The sequence below is a fragment of the Amblyomma maculatum genome, chromosome 9 (genome assembly GCF_055883805.1).
Source record: "Amblyomma maculatum isolate TAMU_Amacu chromosome 9, ASM5588380v1, whole genome shotgun sequence".
Lineage (NCBI taxonomy): Eukaryota > Metazoa > Arthropoda > Arachnida > Ixodida > Ixodidae > Amblyomma > Amblyomma maculatum.
In genome coordinates this window covers 64,014,677-64,039,117 of record NC_139352.1, presented here as the reverse complement: position 1 = coordinate 64,039,117, position 24,441 = coordinate 64,014,677, and the positions used below count along the sequence as shown (strand labels likewise).

At 42.6% G+C, this 24,441-nt stretch overlaps 1 protein-coding gene and 1 long non-coding RNA gene across 6 annotated transcripts in view; one reads left to right on the top strand and one right to left on the bottom strand.

Annotated features, from left to right (window-relative positions):
* Positions 1 to 19,853, top strand: part of LOC146179224 (cell adhesion molecule Dscam1-like) — a 50,606-nt gene extending 30,753 nt beyond the window's left edge. For 2 of the 3 annotated variants that reach the window (XM_084578912.1, XM_084578911.1), the window contains exons 10-15: positions 1,113 to 1,335; positions 4,934 to 5,032; positions 8,425 to 8,610; positions 12,146 to 12,295; positions 17,056 to 17,180; positions 19,555 to 19,853. In XM_084578912.1, coding sequence (XP_084435038.1) covers positions 1,113 to 1,335; positions 4,934 to 5,032; positions 8,425 to 8,610; positions 12,146 to 12,295; positions 17,056 to 17,180; positions 19,555 to 19,611 — 840 coding nt within the window. In that variant the 3' untranslated portion in view covers positions 19,612 to 19,853. Of the gene's footprint in view, positions 1 to 1,112; positions 1,336 to 4,933; positions 5,033 to 8,424; positions 8,611 to 12,145; positions 12,296 to 17,055; positions 17,186 to 19,554 lie in introns of all 3 variants that reach the window. The other variant, XM_084578913.1, reaches the window with a different exon arrangement.
* LOC146179223 (uncharacterized) overlaps positions 1 to 22,741 on the bottom strand; it is a 294,299-nt gene extending 271,558 nt beyond the window's left edge. For all 3 annotated transcript variants that reach the window (XR_014700712.1, XR_014700711.1, XR_014700713.1), the window contains exon 1: positions 22,597 to 22,741. This is a non-coding gene — a long non-coding RNA (uncharacterized LOC146179223). The remainder of the gene's footprint in view (positions 1 to 22,596) is intronic.
* Between the last annotated feature and the right edge of the window lie 1,700 nt (positions 22,742 to 24,441).

Sequence of the window (24,441 nt, the reverse complement as noted above, 5' to 3'; positions counted from 1 at the left end):
TGGTATGCAGACGTGTGCAAAAACATTTTTTTTCCCTTGATTCACGCAAACCTATCGCCACCATCTCTTAATATGCCGGCAGAAAGAGGAGGCATCCATGTTCCCTCTTCCGATGTCAATACTGGAAGCACTCAGTCAAGATAAAGTGATAGAATAGATTCGTTCCCGACCACAAACCTCCCATAAGCATTTGCTGCCTATTCCTCACAATAAAATTGTCTGCTTCAATAAAATTCACTGACGGCTACTTCATGCAGACTGCATAGCAGCAGAAGTGATAAAAATTGTTGGCTGATTTAGTGCGATTAGGTCGAATGAGAATTAGTTGCTCTAGCACTTCAGTTTTCACATCGGTTTGTGGTCACACACACTCACTGGTACAGTCGTGGTCTATGTAAAAGGCTGCTTTGAATAAGCCATATGAATGTGCCTGCTAGGCCTAGGAGTACCATGCCTGACCTGTGATGCAAGAGTCCCAATGGGTTCAGTTCCCATCACAAAAGTGTTGTGCAAGTTGGCAGCTCTTGCCCTTCAGATAGACTGCTCCGAATTGATATACCCACTTGCATACAGTTGTAACCAACCACCCAGCCAACATATTCAAAGCCTCACCTCAACTCAGCCTGCATAACGTAAATATATAGTAAAATCTCGTCAATTTGACCCCCACTAATTCGGATAGTTTGGATAACTCAGACAAGCAGCCTGGTACCGGCTGATGCTCGTGTAAGTCTATGGTTCTATGGTGCCGGCCGCTCCTTAATTCGGACATCAGCGGGCTTGCATTAATTAATGTAAAATATTACTTCAGCAAAATTTTCAGCAAAATCAGAGGACGGTTCAAGAGACTACCAGAGCGGTACGATAAATATAAGCTCCTTCAGTACTGATGGTACCTCATCAGAGGTATCCCTGACTAGTTGTCAAATTAAGCAAAGTATTAAATATTGCTCAGTAAGCTACTTTCTAGATATGTCGTTACGAGCATCACTCAGCGATTAAAAGCTGGCCACATGATGCGAGCGAGTTGTTGGCATCAACACTCTTTAAGCTTTCTGAATTGTCCTTTAGAATTTGGCCTCGTGACTGTGAGCATTTTTACGCCTTTGCAGCCCCCTCCAGCGGACCAGCTGAATGGCGAGCTGAAAGGCTACTACATCGGCCACAAGATGGATGGCACGCCATTTGTGCATGACACTGTGGGCAGGGACACCGAACAACGCACCTTCCGCGGACTGCAGGCTGCCTCCACGTACCGTTTCATGCTCAAGGCCTTCAACGAGGTTGGCTCAGGGCCAGCCTCTGAGGAGGTAGCCTGTACCACACTCAATGGAGGTATGTGCTTTACATGCCACTACCATGCGTTTTCCTATGCAATATCTGCGTCAGAATGTCCTGTGCACTGTGAACAGTGGAGATAACGACATTCATATCAAAGAAATTATTTCTCTATAGTATGAATGATATGGTTTTTATATGATACAGCAGCAAATGGTGCTTACAGTGTTAATGTGATATGTGCTTATGCATAATGCAAGTCGCTTAAATTTCCACCTCTTACAAAGACACAATCCGTAGACTAATATTTTTCCATAACCACAACTTCAACATAGTGTCATTTAAGTGGTATAGAATCTAAGGCGACTACTGTTTTAATTATACTGACAAACAAATTTCTGTGGCTCTGCAGTGAAGGCTAGGCAGGAAAGGGAAGGGAAGGAGACGGACATGTGTATCTGCATTATGAAGAGTGGGTTGCTCGCTGCTCATGTACACATGAAGGGAGAGACGACGCGGGGTCGCTAGTGCTGAAGAAGGCCACTTCCTAGGGGATGGGGACAAAGGCCCATCTCCTTTCCTTTCCTGCCTAGCCTCCTCGGCTGCATAGCCACAGAAGGCTGTCTGAGTGCTCATGACGTTTTCCAGCCAAACAGACTGCTAGTTGTCTATCCTCAATACTTGTGCACATTTTTTATTGTGCACTTAATCCTTTCTCTCCTCTCCATCCATTCCTCCTTACCATAGAAACACTTTCGTTTCCAGTTCTCTCTCTGCCTACCATTTAGGTGGTGCCATATGGCTGAAAGCAGCTGAGTCATTCACATGGTTACAGGCCTTGTGCATACTCACTACCACTATCACGCTGCTTCTCGCAATGAATTATTCTTATGTTTTACACTCTACTGAAACACTACCTACGATTGTTTCATTTTTCCTTACATGTGCAGGCTTGCATTGACAGGCTTAAAAATCCCAACCTCCTCAGTGGTCATGCCATCTTGATACATGCACTCCCTTTCCCGAGTTTTGAAGTGGATACCCTGTAAATGTTACTTAAGTGCTCCCTCATAGGTTAAGCCATGGCTTTTTCATGCCATGCACCTTTTTAAAGTAACCTTGTGACAACTTCCATCCAATTATGGTTCTTAGTTAAAATTAATTCCCTGCTTTTTTTTGGCTACACTGACATTTTTCTGGCGGCAAAGAAGCATTTATCGCCAGATTGCTTTTAAAAAATCTAGCCGCCGGTTGATTTGAGCTCACGAAATGCTCACTGAAAAAATACAACCACCAATGTAACGTGAACAGCAGTGTAATGTAGCATATGCGATCCACGCTAAGAAATCAGTGTCAAAGCATTTTGCTTTTGCTTCAGAAGTCAGGCGGTGATGACAACACTTGAATTTCCTGTTTTGGTCTTTGCTAGTTTACAATAAAAAGCTCTGGTAGAATAATAAAGTCGAATTCCAATGGCGAAAAGGCCGCTTTGGCCAAACAGCACCATGGCACAAGGTATTCATCTTTACAAAATGTTGGGTCACAGACCAATTTTCCCAATTCACCCCAGATAAGCCTAAAACCAGGCTAAGAGAAGGCTTGTACCTACTGCGTCACTGGTAGGTAAACAGTGGCACTGGCAATGAAACCTTGCGCCTCGACACATGTGGGTGGATGATCAAACTATAAGGCCACCAGCGCAGTCCCAAAAAGGTTCTGTTTTTGGTGAGAGGGGTTTTTTTCGGATAAGAGTGCAATACACGATTGATACAGGCCAACTTCTAATATTTATTCGGGAACTCTTTGAAACTCCAAGCCATCCTTTAGAGATACCCTATTTTGGTAGGTCCCCACCGTGGTAGTGCAGAGGTCAGGGCGCTCAGCTACTGTGCACAAGGAGGCAGGATCGAATCCCCTCTGCGGTGGCCACTTTTTGATGGAGGCGGAAAGCTAGGCGCTCGTATGTTGTGCGATGTCATCATCATCATCATCATCAGCCTGATTATACCCACTGCAGGGCGAAGGCCTCTGTGCACGTTAAAAAACTCCAGATGGTCGAAATTTCCAGAGTCCTCCACTACAGCGCCTCTCACAGTCTGCGGCGCTTTGGGACGTTAAACCCCATAAACTAAACTAAACTATTTAGGCAGGTGGCACTGTCTCACTTTAAAGGTGAAATCCTGCACTGCATTGGGGCACATTAACATCACACATTCTCTCTGCGTATGTGCACCACAGTTTGATTTTGTGATTGAAGGTCTGGGCATAGCTCTGCACAACCACTGTCAAGTATAGCAGGGTGCAGAGAGAATGAGCAGTTGCAATGCTTGCACTCAGTGTTTAAACCCAGGTGAAAATCCTAACTGGTTTAAGGAACAAATTTCCAATTCATATCAGTTAGTTCCCAGTTGGAAAAGAATGGATCCCCAACTGGAATTTAAATGGGATCAACGGGGAATTCGTTCCCTAAACCAGTTGGACGAGTTAGCTGGGAATGAATGTGCGCTAAGTACAGGTTGCATGACCAGAGTGTGTGGGGTCCTCACTTCATCAGAAAGCAGACTTTAGGGTCACACGGAGTCTCAATGAAAAAAGTTGGCTAAATCACAAGTGACATTGCAGTCTTAAGAGGCATAAACAACTTCAGAGTGGCAGCTCGTTTCACCGCTGTCATCCTAGTTCCTTCAGCAAGCTAGAGCATGTCTTGCAGTAAGTTGTAGCATCAAAATATTGGTGCCTGCATAGTAAAACCTTGTGAATTTGTCCACGTAAATTATAACTACATAATTCGAATACCCTGTCTCATGCCATTAATGCAAGACTATTCTACTGCCTGAAGCCATAGTAATTCAGAGCAATTCTCACCCACGTTTCAGTTAATTCGGACAAGTATCAGAAATCGCACATGCACAGGGCACTGGAAAGGCCATGCTGATGATGATAGTGAGCAAGCGATGCATAAGTTTCGGGAACAGAGCACCAGTGATGTAGGCGTACCACGAAAAGACAAAAGTGCCATAATTATCACTACAACCACCAGTCATCAGGGACAATGCCTTGGGCTCTGCGACTTTCTTTGTTTTCATTGCTTGCGTGTTGCATTATTATGAATCCTGTAACCGTTTTTTCACAGGTTGTGTGTATATGGGCTATGTGATGTGCAGGGTGGGGAGAGGTTGAGGCTGTTGATGCCCTGTATGTGCCCCAGAGGACACGTGCTGGTTACGCAACAGCTAGCATGCGCGTGGACTGCATCATTTGGTAGAACTCCATAAAATACTTATTACCACATATTCGTAATGCAAAGCATCCAGTCACTTTTTCAGCTATTGAAAACGAAACTTTAGATTCAAGGCAGAGAACTTCCAATAATAAACTACTCACAGGGGTAACTGAACTCCATGTGCCTGTGGATCATTTCAAAGAAAGAATGCACAACACAATTTTTGTGTCTCTACCCTTTCAGCACACTCGAAATTAGCAATACAAGCTGCGCTTTTGCATGGCATCATAGTTGCAATGTGACTGCCATGACCAGAATATGTGCCCTCAAACTTATTCATTCATTTGCAGGACAGGAAAGCAACTCAGCCACTATTATATATCTAGTACCTTCTCCACACGGCTGAATGCTGATGTCCTTTTCCTCTTCCAGACCCACCAGCTGTTCCCAACCTGAGGGTGACTGGCATCACATCTAACTCCGTGAGCCTTCACTGGAACAGTCCTTCCTCCGTCGCCTCACCAGTTATCCGTGAGTATATATATTTTTGTCAAACAGAAACATAGGCTTTAAGAGCATATAGGCCGATCCTGCATCCAAAAGGCCTGCAATGGTTTCAACTTGAAAAAAGAGGCTGTCACCTGACTGTCAAAGCATTCGCGCTTGACAAAGAACCCGTACGCATCACGGTTTTTGACAAGAAAGAAAATGGCTCTTTTTACCACACTAGGGACACAAACAGTGCCATTCAGAGCAACACAGCATAGCCTTATAAATGACAAGCAGCTATTAGCTCATTATCACATTCCTGTATGTGTTTTAGTTTGTCCCTTGTTCATCTTTACTAGTGCTGACCCGTAGCTGCAAATGCAATCGCAATCATAGTTTTCTATCACTCGGTTTCCTTTAAGGGTACTAGCCTCCAGCCCCACAACAGAAAATACCTAGCTAGCTCATTTGCATTAAAACCTATTTCAGGCTTCAGTGGCCTGGAAAATAAAACATCCTAATTATCTACTGAATTTCCAAGAGGTCCCATAAAACCTGCCACAAGCAGTTCACACAATAGTGAAATTATTAGTTGATACCCTGGGCCACGTTCATCTATTTCTAAAATAAACACTGCGCTGCTACAATCATTCTTCGCGTTTAACGTGAAGTGCTTTACTGCATGTGTACCATTGGGGAACGTCGAAGCAGTACTGCTCAAAAATAGCAAACGCCTCAATGCCGTCCTTCACGATGTGACATGGCGAGCTTTCTCACAGGTAGGGCTGTCCCACGTGAAAAAGTTCCATAGCATCAACTGTGACCACCTTTAACTAGGTGTAATAGTATAAGCATAGTGCAAAGAGAAGAAACTATGCGGAAGGAAGTGAGGGAAGCCTGCGTGTGCCAGAATGCAGCCACCTTCAAAAAAGAAAACTGAAATTACCAATGGTGTTTTAATCAGTATCGGAAACAATGTGCAGTTATGCTTATCTGACTGGGCAACATGCGGTCAATAGCTGCCACCATCACGGGCTGGCACGAAGGTGAGAAAACCGAAACTGAAACTATGCTGCCAGACTATTTTTATCAGAGGTGAGGCCACCCAAAAATCAGGCATCGCCATGGCACAAACGTAGAACATGCATAAGCAAAACTGCACCACCGATTCTGGCTTGAAGAAGGTCATTTAGACAAGTGCTTGCTTTGCTGACCGTAACTCAACACGCCCACCCCTCAGAAACCCATCAAAATCAACCTTTTCAAACAGTTCTATGCACGCACACCTCTCCTCTTTGATTTTTCGGTAGTTGAATGTAAACTGACAGCTTCCACTGTGCATGCGTAGTTCATGCTAATGACCTGTTCAACGCATCCGAAGCACCATTTTTCAAGCACGCACTTGCCACTTCCCAGACACCATTGGTGCCTTGTTGAACCAGTTTGTGCATGCATCATCCATGTGCATCTGCTTTCAGTCAGCTTCCTGTGTAGTAGACGAATTTTAGCACACTTCTTAGGGGATGCTGCATTCAGTGAAAAAAGTAGATTAGCTGGTGTGAGCCCAGCTAAATCCAAATCAGTGTGAGTGTCTGACACCATGCCACAGACTTCCATGACTGTCAACTGGAACCGCAATGGCAATCCCGGATTTTCTAAATAACGAGGTTTTTTTTGCTTTTTGCAGAACAATTCTTCAACCTTAATTAGTTTTTTATAATCCCACAATTGCAACAAAGTTTTCTTAACAAGAAGGATATGAATTATGAATTATAAGGGAATTACAACATTTCCTTATTGTTAAAAGGCAGTAACTCCCTCTAAAAAACTGCACTTTCAAAGTAGGTAGCCACTGTTATCCCAATTTCACACTATGACCTGAAAAACTAACAAATTCTCTGCAAATTGAGCTATAGTCTGGAATAACCAAAATTTGATCAACCTTTAAGTATACCTCTGCTGTTTCAATCTGGAAAATGTTCTGTCAAAAACACAATGCATATGAACACACCACGAGGAGCAAGCCTCAATAGCTGTGACCACATGAGGCTATGTCTGCCAAGTACACATGCTATAAACATCCAAAACGCCCAAATTTTTAGCCAAGAAATGTGAGAGACAAATGCACTAAAATCATGATATGATTACTGCTCTTTAAATAAAGCATGCATTGAAGAAGCTGAGAATAAATGAGAGCTAAGTATATAAATTAGACAGCAGATGCAAAGACGTATCTTCTCATATGAAACTTATAAGGCGTGTAGCTATCATAAGAAGTAAATAAAAAATTAGCTGTGGTTTAGCTTGTGATTAAACCTGGAGTTACATGAGAGCCATCTGCATGGCTACGCTTAGGTTCGGATTGAAAGTAAAGACATGGCTTTTGCACTTGGTAGTTTATGCTTTCAGGTGACTTTTTTTACTCTTTTCCACGTGCATAAAAGTTACTGCATTGACTGCACGGCATCCATCCACTTATGAATGGCAAGAGCAATAAAAACTGTCGATTCCGGTTCGTAGATTAGTAGTCTTACAAATGTGGCTGTTGATCAGATCGATCTAGGGCATTGTGCATGGATCATAAAAAAACATTTTTTCAGTCAGCACTGAACCAGTTTTTAATGTGAGAGTGTTCAATCCCCCATTCTCTAGAAGATCGGGCGTCGGCATTGTGAGTGAGAAATCATGGTCACGGCTCTGACAGGTTGTAGCTGGCAACTGCCATGCCCAGGTGTAGATACGGTTGGGTTGTGCGACATCATGCGACCACAGGGCATGGTTGATTTGGCAAGAGCTGCCAACTCAGGCTTCTCATTTCAGACGGAAGGGTGAGGAGAATCAGACATGCTACTTTGCCACACAGGTGCATTCCTATGGCTTGAGTAAAGTGGGTCTCTAAATCTATGTTGGATGGTTCTAAACATAATATTATAGCTTATAACTGTATGCTAAAGAGTATGTTGCAGAGAATAGAGGCACTAATTAATGAATTAGTGATTGAATAAAACAGCAAAGTGCATCTACATGTACAGGGATTCGCTAGGGAGGCCACAAATAGAAGCTGTTGACACTTTTGCATCATACCCTTAAAGCAGAGCTTGAGCATGCTCTGCTCTCCGCCTTAACTTTCTTGCCTCAAAGCTCCTAAACTAACAGCAAATTGCCATGAACAAGAGCACGACTAGTGGCTATGATGACGGCATATATTCTTTGCTGAACCAGTTGGCACATGCCCTCTGCAATGTTTTTCTCTAATGTCGGAATTTCCTTCTCAAGTTTTACCCCCCTGATGAAGCACACTGGTGCATGTTACATGCACTCTATTACGATGTCCTCAATCCTTGTGAGCCTCATGTGATGCCCTTTCATCTTTCTGGTGTACCCCCACCACCATCTGGCACATGATTCATGGCCTCTCATCTTTTCATGCGCAGAATATGAGGTCCAGTATGGCACTGACGATGGCGACAAGAAACAGCTGCACATCCCAGCCACCAAGGATACGGTGACGCTGACCGAGCTGCGTAGCGGCACTCGCTACAACTTCCGAATGGCTGCCTTCAACTTGTATGGCCGGGGAGACTTCTCGCACGAGCTGCCCGCAGTTACACACCTCTCAGGTGACCAGCCATTTTGGCTCACTGTCAGTCTAGTAGATGACACAAGTTTTTTTCAGCATGAACTGATACATGCAGCCTCATAAAGCTGGCATATTGGACTTGTTCATAAGACGCCTCACAAATTGCCTTTTTCGCTAAAACGCGTGTTTGTGTTCACGTAGCATGGTATTCCGGTATTGTAACAGAATGCTCGTGCAATGCTTGCACACAGAGGGGTACAAGCCCTATGTCGTAATATATAGAGGTATATATATCACACATATCACCATTCCGGCATCCATGGACGACAAGCTTCTGCCTTTTGAAATTGCACAGTGTATACAAAAATGATACTCGTGATGTCTCATGAAAACCCCTTACGCCTGCACACCTAAGCAGCCTCTCTCTTTTGCGTGCTTTTGGTTTGTCCTGTTTCCACTTAACTCCCTTTTTTTACCAGTTACTGCACAAGCACAACCTTCCTCCCTTTTCTTGTTATGTTAGCATTAAGACCCACTCATTTACATGTCACGGTTAACTTAGCAAGAGCTACCAAAGCGGCACTTTTGAGATGGCAGTCGAATGTACGTCATCTTTGGATTTTGAGTCGGACACGCTGCACCTAGGCCCATGCATGCACATTCAGATGCTCTGTTTAAGCTGGACTTTATATTTGTGCTAGGTTGTCTTTCATATAAAGTGGCAGATCATGACTACATGCTATAGTATGCGCGGCCCAAAACTTAAGTGTTAGTACACTGATTTTGCATTTGGCCTGATTACACTGAATTAATTGGCTTCTTTTTTTTTAACTGACCATTCCAGACACGTCTTTTTTATAAATGCTAGTAATCATCTCAGCACAAGAGCTGTATTACCATTTAATAGAGCTGCAAAAAGTGCAAGTCAGATCAGAAGGTAAAAGCTAGAAGTTTATAGCACAACTTAGCATGTTTTGCTAACAAAATGATGCAGTAATAAAGTTTATTCTGCGGCGTCTCAGTAATTGTACATGTACTTAGAACATGACTGTAATGATAGAACAGCCTGCATTTGATCAGAATCAACGCACCTGTGCCCTGCTATGAACTATATATAAAGTGCTAAATAGCAAGAAACAATTTCGCTGCAGTGAGTGCTGGCAACAGCTGAAACCCAATGCAGTGCCAGCAACCTTTCAGGCTATATGCTTGCAAAACTACATCATGTGCTGAAATGGGAAACCAATGGAGTCACCCTACTGGGAAAAGTACAACCATTTAAAGCACGCACTTGGTTCATTTTCACCCAATCAAGTCTGAGAGAGCCAAAACTCAGAATGTTCTCACATAAAACTTGTTTGATAGATATGCTTGAAGCTGATAACTGGTGATATAGTCAAGCACAATTCCCCTCAAAGAAGGTTCTCTAGCCAATGGTATTGACAAGGTCTCATGAAGTCACACTCAATGCTTTTGCAGCTGCTAGTGTAACATCTCAAAGTGTGTCAGATAAGTGGGAAGGGGTTAACCACAGCGTCATGAAAGACAATCAACACCATTGGATAGATGGCCTCTTTGAATGGCATCTGCTGCTTCGTCCTTGACAATACTAATGTTTTATAGGTTGCACACTCTTCTCGCTGGAGGACTTTCACCACAAAGAGCAAGGTCTAAAAGCAGTCCATAACTCTCACTTTAGAACCGGCAAGCAAGCGCTTTATGCGACCAAGGAGCTCTATTTGTCATAGTATGGAATGGCCACAGCACTGCTTCTTTGTGACCGCTGAAAGTATGAGTTTCTGCTGGGATCTGAAAACACTGATGAGAGAGAAATTCCACGATACACATCCTCCAAACCTCCTGTGCCAGATTAAGATGCATGCCTTACTGCCATCCAATCTAAGGCTAACTGGAGCAGGTATGCTCTCATAAGAAAAGCTTCACTCAGATATTCAGTCAAGTAGCCTGAGTCACTCCAAGAGGTTAAACCTCATAAAACAACCAAACTGATCAATCGAGTATTGACATACTTTGTTGATAGAATATTTCAAAGCTGGTGGGCCACCTCACATTTCTGCAATGGGTATTAAACAGGTAACGACCGCATATTCAGGTGATATTTTAATCTTTTTTGGACAGTAGTGCACACAAATACTATACTTTCTTGCCATGTTTTGCTTGCACACATACAGATAACAATTTGAGTGCTCAAACAAACAGCAGGATAAGATCAATTCCTGACACCCAGCGAGCATGTAATTTTTCTTGTTTCTAAAAGAGTCCTAGTGTCTCAGTTTCAAAACAAATCAATTTATGCAGAACTTGAGAGCATGATTTTTAATAAAATTCTCCAAGTTAAATTTTGCCTCACAGCACTCCCTCTATCCTTCAGTAATGCAGTGCTAAAAAGTGATATGGAGCTTTTCAAGCGTTATATACGTAATATGCACTTTTCACTTCGAAATCTTAATCAAGACATGGCTTAAGTCAAGACAAGACAAAACAAGAAAAGATTACTGTGAAACCGCAAGTGGTCAGGAATTCATTGTCATTGTGTAAACAAGTGCAAGAAGGCATGCATGTGTACTGCAACAACTGCTTCCCAACAACTCGTCTCCTTGAAATGCTTTGAGAGAAAAAATTCTAGCGACAGTTACTATGCAAGTGAACTGCAAGGACCGCCCTGATCTGGAAAAACTAAAAGCAAACTGAAAAAAAGGCATGGTCATCTGGAGGTCGAAAGGAGCAGTAACTGTGTTAATTGTCCAACTTTCACAACGCAAAGGCTATAATGGAAGTAATGCAAAGGCTTTCGAGTAGAGCCAAGTCATGTGCCCGAATGCTTTTACCGAACTCAGTGGTCAGACGAGTGCTGTAGGCAGGTTCCTACATGGCTCATCATCATTCCAAAAAAGACGGCACCGAATGCACTACTCCTTGCTAAATGTCGCAGTGGGTAAGATTTTTTTTTTTCAATTTCCTGCACAGCATGAAACAGCATGTTTGGAATTCTGACTCTCTCTGCATCAGGGGCTGGTGAATGAGCAAAAGTTTAGGAGGTGACTAGAGGTAGCAGCCTATAAGAAAAAGGAGAATGCAAAAGTCACCAGATGGTGAGAGTGTCTGACGGTGTGAAATTCGTTGACGAAGCTCACCATACTCAACAATCTATAGCACGGCACTGTAGGGGTTGTTCAATCGTATAAAGGTTGGTCCGCCCAAAGTTCTTGCATCCATTACACCATTGAATTTATGTCCAAGGGTTCATGAAACAATGTTGTAAATTTCTTTACGCGACAAGCGGGCAGTGGTACAAATATATACAACATATAAAGTGCCATTTTGGAGCCTGTGGTACAAGTATGTACCGCATTTTTTAAAGAAACCGCTCCTTTAAATACCTGCAAAAAAATTCCAGTAGATTTTGTGAGTATCATTCTAAGCGCAATTTGATCATTTTCATGCATGTGCAACTTAATAATACTTCAAGCCTCACAAAAGGCATCCTTTTCAGTGGACTGTCCGACAGATATTTGCCAGAGGAAAGACAACTCAATGCTCACTTTGCCTTGCAGATGGCGGCTCGTTCCCTTCACTGGTCGAAGAGGAGATGCCCTTCTACTACCGTACCTACTTCGTAGTGCCTGTGGTGGCATCATTTACGGTGATCATTACAGCCATTGTCATCGCCTGGGCATGCCTCAAACGGGCCACCATATTGCAGAGTAAGCAGTTGCTTTTAAGATTACACTAATCAGCACCACTTAACGAAAACAAAACCACACAGCAATTTTTTTTAATTCTAACTATGGCTCTGCCATATATCGGTGCCCTCAAATACACCCCACGAAACTGCAGTGCTCAGACTCTGCAGTGTAGCCCCCTTACTTTCATCTATTGGCAGTGAACCAAAATAGAGCTACGTATGTTTGGTTAATCCCAACATATGACATGAACCATTCTTCTTAATGAGCTGCATATTGCAAACAAGACTGTTCTTGAATGCAGTGGCACAATGTGAAATCACACTTTGACGACCAAGTGGAATGAACCAGCGCAGTGCATGCGGGGTGCACTCACCACATATTTAGAGAATAGGTGACTGATAAACGCAGTTCGATAGCTAATCCTGTAGTTGTTACATTATTCTTACTTCCGGCTACCATTGACTCTGTAATCACTTTCACTGCTGCATAAAGGTACTCTCCACAGTATAGAGTGGTAAACCACTACCAGTTGACAACTTTGTTGAGACAACATGTTCAGAAAATGATAGCGGCGATACGCCTGACTCTTCCGCTTCCAAAGCATGCACACTTCTCGCACCTAATCACGACAGGAGCCAACCTAACGAGCACCAAGCACTTTGAAAGTCACCAAGTCCAATGAGCAAAAAGCAAGGCGCCCGTGTGCTGTGCAATGTTAGTGCAGGAACCCCAGGTGGTCGAAATTTCCGGAGCCCTCGATTACAGCATCTCTCATAGCCTGAGTAGCTTTGGGATGTAAAATTCCACAAACCAACCAACCAGCCAATGAGCAATGTTTTAGGAAAAGAAATTAAACCTGATGATCATAAAAATCTGCACGACCTTGATATTTCAGCCTATGGAGTAATACAGCTTGCAAGCAAGTTGCTGCACCTCTATCAGTAATATAGTACTACTGCTGTAATGTGAAAATGCATTGTCATGCACATTATCTCTGGCGTCACTGATGCTGCTGAGGTTTGCCATCATGCTTGGCACGAGCTTCATACTGATGACGCATTAAGAGAATTTTCTGCCATTACTGTTTCGTTATCTAGAAGCATGGGAGCTATGCAGATCGTAATATAGCTTACTTGGAATGTCCTAGACTTGAAGCTCCAAATTTCTCTCGGTAACTGCTTTTGCTGTTTGGGCACACTAATGATCATGCATGCAGAATTTTCTTCGCATGGCAGGTGGCACCTGAATCCAATTTTACTTGCCCCGCCGTGGTGGTGCAGTGGTTAAGGCACTCGACTTCTGTGCCCAATGATGCAGGACTGAATCCCGGCCGCAGCAGCTTCTTTATGATGGAGGCAAAAAGCTAGGCACCCATGTGCTGTGCAATGTCACTGCACCCCATTACGGTGTCTCTCATAGCCTGAGTCGCTTTGGGATATTAAACCTCACAAACACACAAACCAATTTTACTTGCAACTAAGACTGTATACCATGTAGTAGTGCTCCTTTGGCAGAATGACAGAGAGCTATTAGTGTAGGTGGTAGCAACAATGTGTGCCGTTTCTTTTTCTTTTCTAAGCAAGAAGTTATCTTGTTTTTGCAAGAAATGACATAGTTGTGACAAATTCCATTCTATGAAGCATCAGAATTGTACAAGTGCTTGAAAATTGGTAATAAAAACTTTTAGAAAAACCCACAGAGATGTTTAAAGCCGGTTAATGATGTGTCATTCACAATCTCTAGTGATCATAGCCAGATTTCTTTCTTAGCTCCCGGGGGTCTAAAATTCTATGCTGGACAAGTTTTCTAAATGCTTTTTCTAATATTTTTGTGGGTGGGCAGACAAATTCGGCATGGAAATCATAGTGCTTTGAATTTTAAAAAAGTCAAGTAACACTTGAAAACAGTATATTTCAAAGCAGGAAATGAGTAATGAGAAATTCTACTGAACCGCTATGAGTGCACCTCCTTTAAAGTGGCGTGCTCCAAAGCAAGACATTTTGGTAATATTTGTGCTAAGTGACTTACAATTTGAATGTTGAGATATTTTGGCAAGCTCCTTTTATATCCGTAGTCATGTCCGCTTATTTGCCCGATATAGATTTTGCAAGTCATGCATTGGAAATGCAGAGCTGCTCTTGTGTTTTCATTCACATGTCAGCCATGGTGAATTAACTGCCAATTGCCAGCTCCCATGATCGTAGCACCAGATTTCTTTCTTAGCTCACTAGTTCAAAATTATATTCTAGTCATCACTTTAGACATACCATAGCAATAATTAATACATCTCATTTTGCTCATTATCACTGCTTTTATTCAAAGAAAAAAGCAGCTATGTATTCCTAACTTCTGGATTTTTAAAAATCAATACACTTTGGGATTTCTTTTTGTTCATTCCACAGTGACTATATATTTGGATACCAACTACAACTGTAAATTGCAATAAAATAGCTTAGCTGTTATGCAGCATATCAAGAGGACATGAAAAAATGAGAAGGGTTCAACGCTGCTAAACCGAATATGGAGCGAAAGCATTAGCTGCGGGTGACCGAGCGTTTGTCTTCGTCTTTTTCGCGGCTGTTCAAGGTCATTCATGACTGCAGCCACAGACTACATGACGGGCCGAAACCTGGTGTAGTATATTGCTTTCGCAATAAAACACTAGTTTCATGTTACAATGTAGGGGGAGGGGGGGGGGGGGCTTATAAACAGCCTGAAGACGCATCTGAATGAAACCTTTCTCTACCTGAGTGCAAGAACACAATGGGGGATAATTCCGCCACTCAGATTTGTTACCGTTGTTATATTAGCTCAGTTTTGCTCATATTTTGACCACTTGGAGCACTTACGGTGACATTGTTAGCAATACCAGATCCATACTCGACGCCAACATAATTGGACATGAAAGATGAAGGCTCACACGTAACATAATAAAAGCAAAAACTAAGAATATGATTTTAAGGCAAAAATCGCCCTTTATTATTTTTTTACCTGCACATCCATTAAATAACAGATGCTCCAAAGTTATGCCTTCAGATCCTAGGTTAACAATTCATTGTCTGTCCATACGATTGTCGTCTCATGCTATAATAGTGAGTTACCGCCATCGTAATTTGCCAAACCATCCAACTGCTCTGCTTAGGGCACAAAGAAAAAAAAACTTTCAAGACGCTGTAGAGAACTTTACTGAATGGAGCTCCCTTTAGCATCCTCCACAACTTCTAGCTGAAAACATTTAAGTACTGTCAGAGACTGTATTACCCGATTTATATACCAGCATCATCGCATTGGTTTCTTACTTCACAATGAAATATTGCAAATTGCCCATGAGGCCTTCCAGAATTGTGCATTGATTTTGTGCTACTGCTGTGAACCTACTAATTCGCTCTGGAAATCTTATCACTTCGATCTGTTAGACAGTTCTCAAAAGCTTTCTCGTCAACCTGAACACATACTGATCAAAGCGTTTTACACATTGGTGACTACTGTATCTTTTTTCACCAGATCTACATGAAATATTTGGAGTTTTTGCAACTATGATGAACCTAGTATTCCCATTCGATGAAATCAACCAGAGTGACCTTTGCATGGCCTCCAACCACGACATTCCCATTCCTCTTTTATAATATGACCACCTTTTCCAGTGATTTTGCCCAGAATGATGTCTGATACCCTCAGCTTATGTGTGTTTTAAAGCTCTCCAGCTTCAATAATACATGTGCAGAGTAAGTTGGAATGCTAGATAAATTCCTGCTTGTCCCAGCTCATGACAGCTACATGGTAATAGGAACATGGCCATTCAAGCTAACAGTAATGCTAAAATCCTCACTGAAATGTTCACAGCTTCACAGTACCAAATGTGAATGCTCCGTCAACAAAACATGACCTACAAAGAAGATGAGTCATAAAGCATTGCCGATACCAAAAACGTTCTCATGCAGGTTGCAAACACTGCCTAGCAGCTTCCTAATGCACTTTTTAAGAAATGGTCACAAATCAGCTCTGGTATATTTCATTTGCATGAAAGAGTTGGACAAGTATAAAACTGCAGTGTAGAATTAGAAGCAGTTCACGAATCTTGTCTTTTCTCTCATTTTGTAGTTGTTGGAATGAACCATATGCCAGTCAATGAAAGCCCGCATCATAACTCGGTTAGGTATTCAGAGTTGTGCAGTTAATCTAAATCAGTGGTACTTTAATTCAAATTCCAGAACCATTACAAACTGACAGAACCAGTGGATGCTGGCTGTATCTGGCATGCAGGTATCATAAGTGATTTTTCTGAAGTGAGGGTACGACAGGGTGAAGAAGATGGCTACAAGCCATCAAAGAGAACCAAACGGGTTGAGAGGGAGCTCAGCCCGCAAGCCAACGTTTCAACAGGAAGACTTGTTTGATCTGGGCCCAGACAAACACAAGCCCTCTTGGGGCTTTATTGTTCGCAGTTAGCACAACTATGCTATACAGTGTGGCATAGCTGCCCAGATGCATCCCCATTCTAGTTTAATGACTTGTTGCATACTTAAACACTCATGAGACAAAGATTCCTTGCAGTGAAACATTCCAAATGCAATCACATAAAGTACACTTGCACTCAATGCGTATTCTGTAAAAGCAAAAATGTGTATTCTGCAAAGACGTCATACAATACGCTGTTTATTGCCATTCACTACCTACTATAATTATGTAACCTTTTGATTAGGCCAATAATGAGCACAACTAGGTTCAAGTAACAGCATCAAAAAGAGCTTGTCCTTCTCTTCTTACACTTCCCAAAGGTACGCCCCTGGTGAGCCAATATGCCCGCACCTCCTACATGAGGACAATGGACCAGAGGAACAGCCAGGGCCTGGAGGAAGCCTATGATGTGCCGTGGAATGGACCAGCCACTAGAAACTCCATGGTACGGTAGGGTATCCCATTTTCTGCTCATGCCATTCTCTCACTAGCTCACACACAAGTCTTCCACCATCGCCACCTGCGTTGCTTCCAACAATGCATGGCAAGCATGATGCCGCTTCTCTTGCACCGTGCAACTGGCAAGAGCTCCTACAGCACCCTGCTCGAGGACTGTCAGGAGGTCCCACCTGGCAAGATATCTGCTTTCACTGCTTCACTCTTTTGCTTCACCTAGACCTAACACGTTTGCTGCACTGTAGCTATTCTCAGCCATTCTTTTGGTGAAACAGTGCTAGTGCATGCATGGTACAAAAGCTAACCATTCTTACTCCACACTTCTGTTTTCAAGCTGTTCTTGACAATTTAGCAGGGATGATGGCACGATTTCTTCGACAGTTCTATTTAGCATATCATGCAATGTTTCCTTAGTGTGTAATATTTTTCTCTGCAAGAACTATGCTGACCACATTAGGAAGGGCATGACTTCATACCAGCGTCACATCAAGCATAGCAAGCAATGTCTAACATAAACTAAGGTCATACAGCAATCGCGTCTCAGATAGCCTGAGCTGCTTTGGGACGTTAAACCCCACAAACCAAGCCAATCATACAGCAATCCTGGTTGGTATCAGTCAGCTGCCGGTAAGCTTGTATGTAGGACACTTTTGCAGGAAGCTACCAGTTGCTACTTTGAATTCACTATACACTACAGAACATTGCTACTTTAAATCTTCAGCAAAGGCACATTCCAATATTTTTAGCTCTGAGCGAGGCCATTTTATGAACTTTAGTGCACTTGCTGACTTCTGTCTACCAAACCCAGAGTAGCTTCTTCAAATGTGACACCAAATCACTTATTGGCATCACACTTTTGGCTCTCCAAGTCTGAAAACAAGTTTTCAGCTTCTGGTATTCCAGTCAAAAGATATGCATACATGACTAGTGTTCAGGCAAGCAGCAGCAACAAATGTGTGCTTAGGTAATAGTTTCAATGTGCAAAGCTCCAAGGTGGTGATGAAAAGTTTGGTTTGGCTTGGTTTGGTTTGGTTTGTAGGGTTTAACGTGCCAAAGCGACTTAGGCTATGAGAGACGCCGTAGTGAAGGACTCCGGAAATTTCAACCACCTGGGGTTCTTTAACGTGCACTGACATCGCACAGCACACAAGCGCCTTGCTTTTCGCCTCCATCGAAAAGCGGCCGCCGAGGCTGGGATTCGATCCCGCATTCTTGGGAACAGTAGTCGAGCGCCGTAACCACTGCGCCACCCCGGCAGGGCTTGGTGATGAAAAGTACAGTGTGAGATTTTTTTTTTTTTTTATAGTAATATAATGCAGCACTGATGGTTGTGTCAAAAAATGGTAACACTTGTGCAAAAAGCAAATAATCTGACTAATATTCTATTCATATTCAAATCAGCTTTTAAATCATTATTTGCATTTGATCCACTCATGAATCCAAACTCGTGACACTGCATTCAGTTTCAAAAGTGCTATTACATACACGTAACTTTCCTGCACTGTACAACAAATTGCACAAGAAAGCTGAAGTCTCATCAGGCTTACCAACCTTTTGCTCAAGCTTCCTTTTTCTTCCTTAGAATGAAATAAAGCTATGCAGTGACTCAGTTACATGAAACAATGCCTTAAAGCTTTGTACAAGCATGGCCATGAACTTTACTGATCCTGCTAATCCTTCATGCTTCTCCTTAGGCCATCTACATTTCCGTTTCATTTCACATTTCCAGTAGATGAATTTAGTGACAGCTCATTATATAGTATGCACCCAGTGGCTGTTGCAATTTTATGCAATTTTTTGCTTGCATGATCAGTGATACTGCTCTTCCAGCAATGTGTAGTTGCTGGTCATATTTAACTCATGCAAACCTGATGCGGATTCAGTGAATTTCAATTCAACACTAAGCATACCATTTCAAACATATTGACAATGGTCTTAATATACCCCCCCCCCCCCCCTTCGCCTCGAAAAATAAAATACACTACTGCTTTGATCAACACACAGCCCTTCAGTTCTGAATGGCTTAAATGGCTGCTCGTGCTCAATGGTTTACGCAGACAGCAGTACATCATGAATGTTCATGCTAATTCCTTCAAAACATGTCTGCTTTGTATCATACCAACTGATGCCAAATTCATATGTTTTGAGTAAAATAAACTGCTTCATCGCCTCAAGAACTAGTAAAAATATGTGTAGGTGGACCTACACATAATCTAGGTTACCTGATCAGCGATGATGCATCTTCAATAATTTCTTTAGAAAACAATCAGTGTTTTGGAATAAAAGTCTTTTTAAAATGTAGAGAGCTGCAAATGCTCAATACATTTATAATTACAACCTTTCTTTTTCCCTATCTATTCCAGAGAAAAGAAGGAACCTACACTCGCCTGAAGAACAACCGCCAGCAAAACCTTGTCTAAGACGTGAGATACCAGCACTAGTCACATTTTCAACACTTCTAGTGTAGCTCTGATGTCAAGTTTTGTTGTTTTTAATGCATTTTCTGCAACGCTATATCACAATTTACCATAGGCTGCCAAATGATAATGGGCATTCCGAGACTGATGGACACTGTTGCACTACTGCTGGCATGGATGACCATGATTTCGAGCTTGTCAGGAGAAACAACAGTGTAAAAAAAAAAAAAAAAAAAAAAAAGAAACTGATGTGAGCGTAATATCTGCAAGCTGACATATTTTACGAGCTCACTTCTTATTTATGAAAGCAGTTTGCCTACACGTGCTTGCAAAGTGTCCTAACGGTCTGTCTAGAAGCCTGTGTTTTATTGCGCAAATACTCATATTCTTCATAGTAGTTTTGCTGTATGATATTTACTTATGTGTACAGCTCTAATTTATGAAGTGTTTCATGATTGCTGAATATTCTCTTGATGACGTTGATAAAGAATGCATTCAAATTATCCATTACATGCATGCTGGCACATTGTGTCTCATAGAATTTGCTGTTTAACATTTGTAAACTGACTGCTCTGTATTTGAACTGGTGAAGACAAAGTTAGAAATCTCTTCATCTTCCATTAGAAATTCTGCATTCCAGCATTACCAGTGCTCAACCCTTTATGACCATAGCCATTCTATATCCTACATTCTATGTTTAGAGTTATGAAGCTGTCCGTGAGTGTCAGATGTGGTCTTGCATTTTCAACCTCACTCAAGTCATGTATGACGGTGGGTACATGGGAATGCAAATTGGGACAGCACAAGTGTCAGCAAATGATTTTAACAGTTCTAGGCAGCTTTTCACTATTGCATTCAGAAGGCTAGTACCTCAACACGCCAAGCATTTCCTACCCTTCTCACTACTTGTGATCAACAGTGTTGTGTGACTGTGATGCATATGTGTTTTTGTTTTGTTTTTTAATGTGCAGAATTGTGTACTGTCTGTGCAAGTGTATATGATAGGCACAAGCTCGTGTTGCATGTACTTTCTGAAATAAACATTGTGAAAACATTATCTTCAGTGCAGTGTTTCAATTTTTGGCTACGGAGATTATTCTTGTGATGTCAATTGGACGGTGCATATATGCAGGCAACCATGACATGCCACAAGATTACAGTTGCATTGTGCCATGGAAACACAAGTGAAACAATCTGGAAAAGTCTGGTGATGACCGCCTACCAATACAATGTGGAGCAGACTTTTGTCAGCATCCTATCAGAATTTTCTGGCCTCCCCATCCACCCTCCTTTGGACGGTGCCTTTTGGGCCTGTGACCATACCTCACCACATTCTGAGCTTCTAGCATCAAACCTCACAGTAGTGCGGCTAAGATGCTAAGAGGGCTGCCACGCAGCAGCCTCCTGACACCCGCAAAATCTGATAATTAACAGGGTCCGCAGGGTCTACAGCTGGGTATGCATGAAGCATAAGGAGTGCAAATGAGAAGCCAGCTTTGAAATACTAGTATAATATTTGGGGGTTTTCGGTACAAATTCAGAAGCTGTGACAAATTAAATTACAGCAATTTGTCACATCACAGTGTGATGTCAAACCTGCCACATAATACTGACAATGTGATAAGAAGGCAATACTGAAACTTAGTTTCTAGCAATTACTGGACATTCCAAGAAGCAAGTGCATGTGCAGCACAGCACACAATATAGTAAAGCATCCAAGAGAGTGCGAGAGAGACTTGTTGATATACCCCATTTTATCCATAGCTATTCCAATCCCCTTCAAACTGTGTGTTCAGGAGGGCTCAGCACAATGACTAGCTGCTTGAATGAAAAGCACCTGTAGCACACCTAAAGGCAAATAAAGCAGGACATCTCTCCAGCTGTAGACATACTCCTTCCTCCATTCCAAGTATTGCGAAAAAACCAGCCCTTTACATCGATGCCCAATGCCCAGAGTGAAAACCTGGATCAATACTATGTGATGCATTCCACATAGTGGGTCAGCCCTGCAGCCATTGATCAACTATTGCAGTTAGAATATGAATTTGGGTACATTGGCTGGCATCAATTGCATGAAGCTGAATTCCAAGCAGTGCTGACCAGCGCATGCCGAAATTACTGCCACTTTATGCTAGTATGAACTGGGAAGAGGGTACTGCAGTTTAAAAAATTCTGTTCATTTATACCCTTGTGAAGAATTAATTTCCAGAACACCGGCGAGTCAGGTGATAAATAAATCCCTGCATCATTTGTGTGCTCAACACTGCCAGCCAGTGAAAGTAAAGGAAAGCAATTCAAGCCTGCAGCCTACCTTCACAAGGCCCCGGTGCCAATGACTGCATGTACAGCTACCGGAAATTTCTTATCTCATTCCTTGACTTTAGTAATATGCTCACAGTCAAATAATGGCACCGTTATCCTGTCTGGTCAGCCTTTGAAAACGGTACCACAACGGTACAACTTCGCCAGGCAACTGGCGAAGTTGTACTTTTGGCGCGCAACGTCGGTGCTAAAAGCAAAGTCTAGCGGAAGAATGCACGGAATCTCACCACTTCCTGTGTTCAATATATCAAGGCTCCATGTGCCAGAATACTTTTGCGCAGACGCCAGAAAAAGTATCTTACCGGCGTAAACGTAACCAGCACACATAACTATGCTTAAAGCTACCAGTGTAACAAGCCAAACACCGAGAAACCAAAGTTTGAAATTCGCGCCCTCGTCAAGCTGGCTCGTGACGCAGTCGTAAACCATCCGCATCACAGAACCGTTACATCACTTGCAAATAACAACACGAAGGGGATTGAGAGAAGAGGTGCAGTTCGCTCCAATTTGCATTCAGCAAAGTGGCTCAAACTTCGTCATGAAATGTAGCTCTTTGCGATTCCTTGAAGCGCTCTGCACAAACGCTCCGCAGTAGCAAGCGGTTTCGCCTGTGTGTTGTTCACGAGCTTTCCACGACAAAAGATAGATAGAAAAAGTAAAGCTCACCTTCGCGTGAATTCCTGGCACATCGGCACACGTTATCCATTTTGAAGACACAGAAACGCGCACCATATCTTGAAACCGTTTGACAGAAGAACGAACATGAAATGGAGTACGGAACACCTACGAACGCGCGCACCAACGGTCAAACGGTTGTTGCGCCCACTGTTGACAGACGAACTCGGCTTTCTCTGTCGCCTACGTTGCAGACGACGGCTGACGCCCATTTGAGTCTATCCGCTCCGGGGGAAAGCTGAGATCGTTCTAGATTGCAATTCATACGCTACACAAATGCCAAAGGTATCTTAATAAAGCTAGGTAGTTAAACAGGAAACACAGTGGTCCCGAAAAGTAGTTTACAGGGCATAAACGGGAATTTCACCGGTGTAGCGTGCGTGCGGCATAGTTTAGTTTAGAGGCGGTCGTATATCGTGTGTGTATTTATCACCATTTGTCAACTTGAAAAATAAATAATAACATACTGTGTGGTTCTGTCTGTGTTTTTTACTGTTCCCGGTATTTCTTTCAATGCGTATGCAATCATAAAAAAAAAGAAAGAAGCTCATATGTTTGCACGCGCGTGTGTGCTCGAGCGCGCACGCGCACATGCGCACACGCGCGCAAATGAACATTTGCAGACTCCAAGTATGATGACGCGCAACATGTGATTATTTAAGAGAGACCTGTTTGCACTCTTTCTTCTAGTTTCCTCCTACTCCCCGCTCCCTATTCACTATGCCTGATGGCAAACTACTCGAAAAAAAAAAAATCGAAAACTTAAGGGGATGCTCAGTATTCACCTCAATATAGGCGTGATAGCATATGTAACACCGCTTTTTCATCCCGTGATTTATATATATATATATATATATATATATATATATATATATATATATATATATGCTATCACGCCTATATTGAGGCGCAGTCTTTCTCACTTCTGGGTGAACACCCCTTACAAACGGCATGCAATCTGAGGAGCATATGTCGTCCGAAAACCTGTCGCAAACTAAACTCCAAGTTGACAAGCAGATGGACGCTAAATGGCAAGGAAAATGGTATGACGCCATCCTGAACGCTGCACAAATATAAAAAAAAAATGGTTGCTTCACAAACTGATACGAAATCACTTGCGTGTTTTTGAGTTACAACCACGACAACGCTAACGCCGGTTTTTCTGCGACACTATGTATGCACAAACGGCGGTCCATTGCAAAGTAGTCGTCGGGCTCTGTACAAATCTACCTGCTGGCCGGTCTTTTCATCCTTGCGTTTGCCTTCTCTCGTGACGAGCACTTTTTGTCCGTGACTGTAATGTGATCGCGACTTTATAATGGTTTACTTACTTCATCAAAAGCCTTCAGAGACATCATCTGGTTTAAGCAAGCGCTAAAATGAAGTACCTTCATTTATCTAAGATGGGCTGCGCATTTCTCACGTTCGCACATTTCTAGCCGTCGTGCTCTCTGAAACGCTTCGTGCTTTAGATAACTAAAATAGGTGAACTAATACGCATTAATTTCTACCGATGCTACATCTGTTAACGACTTGCTGCAAGTAAGCGCTGGGAAGTGCATTTGAACGTCTCGTCGGCGGCCGTTCATTTCTGACGGCTAACGTATCGTAGTCAACAGCAGGCTGGCTACTCCCACTGCAGAGCCAAATGCCTCTCCCACGTATGCATGCCGGCAATTAGCCCGGTCCTATGCCAGCTAAATTCAACTCACCCGTGCAAATTTTCTAGTCTTATCCCCCCCACTTGACTTTCTGCCACCCCCTCCTACGTTTTCTTCTCTGCGGGGATCAATCAGTTACCTTGAACGACCAGCCGTTATCTTGCCTTCGCATTTC